The following is a 7,883-nucleotide window of genomic DNA, read 5'->3' as shown; positions in this document are numbered from 1 at the left end:
GCCATGACTCCACAGAGAAGTGGACCTGAAGAAATAACTCTCCTCCAAGTGAAGAAGGTATGGCAAACTTTGTGGGAGGGGCCGTGTGAGCTGAGGGGAGTGAGCATGTGGGGGGCTGAGCGTGTGGTGGGGGCCAGTGTGCAAGCAGGCTCAGGCTGAAGTGCACGTGCCAGGGCATTTGGAGAAGCCCCCGAGAGCAGCAGTAGGGGCCACTAGGGCGTCAATCCTGCCCTCAGGACTGACAAGTGTAGCGGGGGTGGGAGTCCCCAGTGTCAAGGAAGACAAGCACACAGAAGGGGAGAAAAGAAAGAGATTGTACTAGCAGAAAACAGGTCAACGGGTGCACTTGAGGTAAACTGTGGCCTCAGGAATATGACGCACACAAGCGTCATCAAAAAGAGCCTGATGGCAAGTTTTGTAGGCGTTTTCTGGAAAGGACCAGCTAGGCTTTCAGTCCTGATGAAACTGTCCCTCGTTTCTAAGTAGACATCCCAAATCCTACAGGCAGAGGGCTGTGAGGGGGATGACGTGTCTCTCGTCTTCCAGAAGCCAAGTGAGGCTTCTGTCAGAGCCCAGGCCAACAGCGTGGTAAGGCAGCAGGATCCAGGCAGGGCAGCCCTCTCCAGGTCGTGTGCTGCAGGGTGCATGACCGGAAAAGTCCAGGGCATGGAAGTCCCCAAAGCCGGTGCCAGCCTCGCCTCCTCTCGCTGCAGCTGCTGGTGCTGCCTGTTCCGCTTAATCATGGAATAGACGCAGGCGCCCTGCCCTGGGTGGCCCCTGCCTGCAGCACTCAGATGTACTGCTCCTCGTCCCTGTCGTTCAGGAGCAGGGACCACTTGTCCCCACTGTCGTCTGCTGCAGCACTGTGCCGAGACGGCCTGTCGGACGTCAGGGAGGACAGAGACACCTGGCTGACATAGCTGACCTGGTCCCACGGCGTGGCCCTGGGGGAGTCCCGCTGCCGGTCGTCCATGCCGATGTACACACTGACCTGGGATGCAGTCAGGGGCTTCATGCGGCCGTGGGCCTGTGCCTCGTACCACTCCAGGTCAGGCTTCTTATAGCTGGAGAGCCAGAACACAAGAGCATCTGAGCCACTCTGGACACAAGTTCTTTTTTTTTTCTTGAAGCCTGGTGAAGGCCTCTTATCAATCTTTCAATAACATTCAATATCTAAACCTCATAGGATTTAAAGGAAAAGGTCACTACTCCTACGGCTCTAGTAAAGTTCACCTGATTAGAAACGTCTAAGCAAATGCCTGACACATCCTAGGCTGCCATTAATGTTGGTTAAATGACTGTGTTAACAAATAAATGAGCATCTTTTCTAAAGAAGGAAAAATGAAAATACAGAGGGACTTCAAGTCTATGTGATGCATAAACAGCCCCTGAGCAGCACAGTGAGAACAGTTTACTCTGTTCAGTAGTGAATCACTGGTCCAGGTGCTGGTAAGTGAGCGCGTGCACACGCGCACACACGCATGCGCACACACGCACGTGCACACACACCCTCAGTCCACACAGGCTGCCCCTGTGGTGTCTGCCTCAGGTGAATGAATGAGGAGCCAGAGGTAAGTGCCAACCTGTGGTGAATATGCAGAGTGACAGGGCCTCCTAGTAGTCTCCAAGGATGTCCCGCCCTGCACAGACTCACCATTTGAGCTGTAGAGATGAGAGCACCACTGACACGGAGGAGGCTGCCATGGCTGCCGAGCCCATCCACGGCCGCAGCACAATACCAATGGGCATGAAAACACCTGTGAGGGAAGAGCTCATACTCACATTGTGGCCCACGAGCCAGAGCAAGGAGAGGGCCTCCAACAGGGGGCTGCGACCTACCCTCAGCCACCTCAGGGAGGTCTCCTCCTGGGGTTTTCAGAAGCCTCTGCAGATAGGTGGTGACCACATGCCCACTGGCCCTGAGGTGGGGCTGTCCTAGAGAGCTAGCGTGGGGTGCTGTCGAGAGGGCCTGGTTCTCTTCCACCTGCCTGCTCTTCTCAGAACCACCCACAGGTGGCATCCCCAATTTCAGGGAGAGCGCCAGCCACGGTGCCCAGGAAGAGCAGGCGCAAGTGGAGGAGGGAGGCCGCAGGAGGACAGGAGCCAGCTGTCCTGGAGCCATAGTCCCACAGGGGCAAGCACAGCTGATGACCATGTCCTTGTCTACACAGATTACCTCACCCCCAGAACTCCCAGAACATCTTTAAAGGAGGCATGAGAGCCAGGTCCAGGACAGAGCCAGGAAGCTCAGGCCAGCCTTGTCACTGTCTGTGGCCGGGGCACAACCACCAGAGGGAATTCAGCTCCTGAGTTGGCTCTGGGGCCGGGAAGTAAACCTGCCTGACTCACTGGGCTTATGAGGCTGAGGTGGACACACTAATCTCTGTTACATGAGTCACTGCTAACCTCTTGGACACAACAGGGGAAACAGAGATAGGAAAATCACATTTAAAAATGCAAGTCTTCTCAGCCCATGGAGGAACACTGTCTTGCAGAAGGGTTTGGAATGTGTTCCCCCTGCCTGGTTCCCGAGTGGGGGAGGAGGGCTACAAAGTAGGAAAAATCCATTTCTTTTCATGATCACTTGTGAGTCAGAGTGAAACCTGGGCAGGATTAATGTTCTGGAACACCAATCACTGTGTCTAGCATGTAGCAGGTACTCCATAACTCTTAATAATGATTATTTCTCAGTGTATGTCTTAATGGTTCAGAAAATAGGGCCCCAGTAAATAAACAACCAAGCATCTTGACCATTTTTTAAGAAGGAACTAGAGTGAATGAAGGTTTGGGGTCTTCTCAGCAGTTTCTCACCTATCTTTAGAGACCTAGAAGGGAGGGGACAAAACAAACCCTCCTTTCTAAAATGCCTCTAGTCAGCCAGCCAGCGAGGTGGGCTACTCACTACCCAGCAGGGACCAGACAGAGAGAAGCCTTTCTAGCCACAGCTGCAGCCACAGACAACACAGCGGGTGAGAGCTGTCCTTACCTGCTGCAATGGGTATCCCAACCAGGTTATAAATCAGTGCCAGGACCAGATTGATGCGTATTCTCCGGACGGTCCTCTTGGAAAGGTGAATGCTAGCCACCACATCAAGCAGATCATTCTAGAGGAGAGGAACACATGGTGAAGAAGGGCTCTGTCCCATAGCCCTCACTGTTCCCGCAGCCAGCCCACAGCCTGGCCACAGCCGCGCTCACTCTGATGAGGACCACGTCAGCTGCCTCGATGGCGACATCTGTGCCGGTGCCAATGGCAACGCCCATATCTGCCTGGGCCAAGGCTGGGGAGTCGTTGATCCCATCTCCCACCATGGCGACTTTCTTCCCTTTCATTTGGAGCTCTTGGACCTTGGCCACCTTGTGAGAAGGCAGCACTTCTGCAAAGACCTTGCTGATGCCAACCTGAGAGGAAAGGAAAGCAACACCCAGCGTTGGCAGAAGACATCGGACCAAAGCAGAAACACCAAGTCACCCTGGCCCCTCTACCCCCAGCCTCCAGGTTCAGTCAATGACAACAGGCAGGTTACTGTCATAGGGTACACTTCTCCCCAACTCCTGTCCCAATGCCCTGCCTTGATTTAGGCACCGTCCTTTCCTGGATGAGCAAACAGCCCCTTGCTGGCCTCCCCGTCTACCTTGCTCCTCCTCCACGTGTTGCCCCCAAGGTCTTTCCAAAACAACCACCATGTGGCACCATGACTCTCCTGCTTTGCATCTTCCAGTGGATCCCACCACCTCCCTGAGGACAATGACTATGCTCTTGGGGTCTGCCTTTAAGACCCTCTGGGTTGGCCTCTGCCTGATGGCCTGTCGCTGGCGCTAGGCTCCGTACCATTCAGCTCCCTGCAAAGGATCACTGAAGTCTCTGTACTACTCTGTCTCCCCGGGTGATGCTCACACTGCTGTTCTGTCCTGGAAAGGCTCTGTTTTCCTTTCCCAACCCTTCTCTCACTTATCAGACCTATGCCCAGTCGCTGGTCCACCCTACCCGTAGGACCATAAGCCCATCAAGGGCAGCGTCCCTCTTCACTCCTCACAGTGCCTGGCCCTGTACGTCTTACATTTCCTGTGCTTCCTAAGTGCTTGCTGAATGGATGAACAAGTTTTAAGCAGGAAAAGGGGAGGACAACAAGTCATCAACAGCAAGGAGGACTACAGAAAACAGGCACTTCAGCTTCCCTCATAGGATGCAATGAACTTTCAGGCACATGGCTCTACATTCACTTGCAGAGAGTGCAGTTTCCCGGAATCCAGTCACTGCTGAGTAGGGGTCAGGTAGCCCTCCAGCGGTGCTGTCCTTAGGGCCCAAACTCGCCCAGCACTGAGGCATATCTGAGCACCCGAATGAGAAGAGCTGACCTTTCCCCTAACAGAAAGGTTAGGAAATGTCTATTTTAGCCCTTGAGCCACAAACTTTTTTTCTTTTTCCTATTGCAAAGTCTGAGAAATGGTTGGAGAACCCTGGAACTGCTTTTTCTAGGGATGTGTATAGCTAGGTCCCAGGGACCAGCTCTTTGTGGTAGCAGCACAGTGGTTTCACGTGGGACACTGCACTGCTTGAACAGAATGGGGTAAAAAGTGCCCAGTGAAAGCAAAAGAGAAGGGAAGTTCAACTCTGGGTGTGCTGGTGCTCATTTTTATTTCTAGCTGCTTCTGTGAGTGTAACACGATGTATAATTTTAAGAGGCCGCACCTGGGTGGCAATGGCTCTGGCTGTCTTCCGGTTGTCCCCTGTGATCAGAACCACATCCACACCCATGCTCTGAAGTGTGTGCACAGCCAGCGCAGCCTCCTGCTTGACAGCGTCTGCGATGGCAATCATCCCGCAGAGCACGCCTGGAACAAACCAGTCCACATGAGCAACCATGTGGGATGGACACCCACACCAATACGCAGTCATGCTCACAATGGTTCTCATCACATAATGTTACATACAAAAACCAAAACACCAAATTATACAATATAACATGGTCTTGATTTCATTTTTAAAAATTACACACATTTGCAGAAGCACACAAAAGTCTGGAGCAGTATCAACATGTTCACAGTGGCTCCCTGAGGAGTAGGATTATGAGTGATTTCATTTTTTTCTTTACAGCTCTCTGAATTTTCCAAATTTTCTGCAAGGAGCACATGCTATTCTGCAAAGTGCCTGGCTCATACTAAGAACTTAATACATACTAAAATTTGAGAAATATACAAATATTTCTTAAAATAAGGTAATAATGTCCAAAATAGGAAACCGATCCTTTGTCTTTTCCTATAGAAAACAATTCTATAGAAATTTTTCTTTTAGTGAACCTATACCTACAGAAGCAGGAGGGTTTCTAGGGCTGAGGCATGAGTGGGAGGAGGGTTAAGACATGTATGAGAGAGACTACTCCTTTAGTTGTGCCAGTTCTGCTTTAATGAGCCAAGGGGACTGTGGGTTTAGAAAAACAGAAAAAGGAAAAAAGAGAGAATGGGAAAGGAAGACAGATTTGGTTGGAGCATTCAAAACACAGTGTCATAAATTATTTCTTATTTGCATATGGTATTATTTCTAGTAGCAGAAATGAACATTAACAAAGTAAAGATTCTAATCTCTCTGAAATGTAAGGCCCAAGACAGAAGGAATGCATGTGCAGGAGATACCATCAATAGCCACCAGGATGGCAGTCTGTCCTTTCATCTCGTGATCTGTCATGGCGTCACTGACATCACTAGAAATGATTAAGCCGTTGCGCCTCAGCCACTCACGGTTTCCAATCAGCACAGAGAAGGTCTGAGAGGTTGCATCTATTCAAGAGACAGTGGTTATTCCTACATAGTCCAAGTTCACTGTGAACTAAAAACCTTGCAATCCTTTTAATGGCAAAATATCCATTTAATCATTCTGAGAAACTATACCCTAGTAAGCACCTTTCCTGACACTATCCTTAAAGGACCAGAAAAAAAGTACAATTAATGTGTAGAGCATGTGAATTAAAATGGGGTATTGACAGTACATGCTATATGTGCGAAAATATTACTAAACACATTAAACATCATGCAATGCAATGTCCTTATTTGCCTTTAGAGCTATGATTCTTTGTCTAAAGAAATTAGAAACAGTTATCCGCCCAGCACCCAAAGCAAGTGCTGAATAGATTCATTACTGTTTGGTATCAATGTTCCAGGTGAATCCACAAATAATCAGATGAGTCTATTTCTGTGAAATGTTTCATAATGACACCTCCTGAGAGGCCAGGTGTACCTTCTACCAGTCACCTTCTAACAGTATTCTGCTGCATGGCCAGCCCCGGGAAGCTCTAATGGAAAGGACATCCTAGGATTTCAACTGCTGGAAGGTGGTCGATGGCTTCGAACACCACAATTTAAATCGAGATTTCGTTCGTGACCCGCCTGGGCAACTTGGCAAGACCTCATCTCTACAATAAATCAAAAACTAGCCGGGTATGGTAGCGCACGCCTGTAGTTCCAGCTACTTGGAAGGCTGAGGTGGAAGGATCGCCAGAGCCCAGCAGGTTGAGGCAGCGGTGGCCGGGAGCGGCCACTGCACTCCAGTCTGGGTGACAGTGAGACTCCAACTCAAAAAAAAAAAAATTAAATCAAGATTTCATTACCAAAATATTTAGGAAAAACACTAGATACAGGTTTTGGGGTTTGGGGTTGTCTACCCTCTTATGCCGATGGCTGGCAAGCTACCTTAGAGTGTGAAAGGCTACTCTTGAAGCAGCTGCTGCTCCAAGCAGTGTCCCTTCTTGACTTGGACAGTCCATTTCCATCTGCTCTCCCCGACCTCCTCTCCCAGTTCTTTAAGTGCTACACATCCCATCATAGTTCAGTCACATGAGAGGGAGACTGTAAGCAAAAAAGGAATTCTCCCAACTGTCTACTCTGTAGCTTATAAGAAGCAAGATAAAGCTGGGGTAAGAAAGAAGAGAATCAAAATTATGGGCCAGCTAAGCAATACTATATACCACTTTTTGCCAGTCATAAGCATCAACATTTAGATGCATCAAAGAACGCAAGAAAAGTTGCAGATTTTCCTGGGGACAGCAGTATGGGTGCCCCAGTCATGAGCTATATTTCTCCACAGCAGAGGAATGGTGCTCTCAGGGCCTGGCATGGTGCTCTCTGTGGTCTGGCATGCCTCCATTTTGACCCAGCCAGGCCCAGCCACCAATAGGTCCAGATGCAGAGAAAAGGGCTGGGATACCTTTTTCCGCAGGAAGGCTGCCAACCCCGTTCAGGTGACCGGCCCGTTCACTGTGGGCCAGGATGCCTTCCACGTTGCTGACTTTGCACCCAATTCCACAGCCTGGCACTGCCTGGAAGTCTGTGCAGTATCCCAGGGTCTCTGTTCCAAGTTCCTGTGAAGGCAGGGGAGAGGGAGAGGAACCAGAAAACTGAGGGGGTGAAGTGAGAGGGAGAAAGGCAAGTCAGGAATGGAGTGGGGATTAAGAGAGAGAGGAGGGAAGGGGAGTGGAATTGGCGGGAAGGGTTGAAAGGGTGACTAGGACTCAGCTATTATTTTTCTTGCATCTGATAAAGATATCATAGCTATTAAAATAAATAAGGCAAAACAGCCTAAAATCTCCCCCTGGGTGGATGCCTCCTGAGAGTGCAGAGACTGCAGAGAGAAAGGAGAAAGGCAATTCACACCAAACACCTCAAATCAAAGAGGGTGCAGATGCCAAAGAGAGGAAGATAGGAATCTTAAGTTGCAAATACTTCCATAAAAATGATGGAATAAATAACTAGCAACATAGCTATTTTGAGGCTATCAAGGGACACTTATTCAAGTATCAGATCCTGGAGGAGGAAGGCATGGGAAAGCAGGGGAGAGACGGGAGCAAAACAGCAAATAACGGATGACTAGGGGAGACCGAGATTCTCCC

General features: G+C 49.8%; 1 protein-coding gene across 7 annotated transcripts in view; it reads right to left on the bottom strand.

The window, feature by feature from the left end:
• Positions 1-624: 624 nt before the first annotated feature.
• ATP7B (ATPase copper transporting beta) overlaps positions 625-7,883 on the bottom strand; it is a 77,575-nt gene continuing 70,316 nt past the window's right edge. For 5 of the 7 annotated variants that reach the window (XM_008072291.1, XM_008072294.2, XM_021706045.1 and 2 more), the window contains 7 exons: positions 7,202-7,355; positions 5,635-5,778; positions 4,694-4,836; positions 3,199-3,402; positions 2,987-3,104; positions 1,655-1,757; positions 625-1,064 (listed from right to left, as the gene is read on the bottom strand). In XM_008072291.1, the coding sequence (XP_008070482.1) occupies positions 791-1,064; positions 1,655-1,757; positions 2,987-3,104; positions 3,199-3,402; positions 4,694-4,836; positions 5,635-5,778; positions 7,202-7,355 (1,140 nt within the window). In that variant the 3' untranslated portion in view covers positions 625-790. The remainder of the gene's footprint in view (positions 1,065-1,654; positions 1,758-2,986; positions 3,105-3,198; positions 3,403-4,693; positions 4,837-5,634; positions 5,779-7,201; positions 7,356-7,883) is intronic. The other 2 variants (XM_008072292.1, XM_008072293.1) reach the window with 2 other exon arrangements.

Source organism: Carlito syrichta, unplaced genomic scaffold, assembly GCF_000164805.1.
Source record: "Carlito syrichta isolate Samal-C Ts95f unplaced genomic scaffold, Tarsius_syrichta-2.0.1 Scaffold315088, whole genome shotgun sequence".
NCBI lineage: Eukaryota > Metazoa > Chordata > Mammalia > Primates > Tarsiidae > Carlito > Carlito syrichta.
The sequence above is the reverse complement of the archived record's forward strand: the minus strand, read 5'-3'. Positions and strand labels throughout refer to the sequence as shown.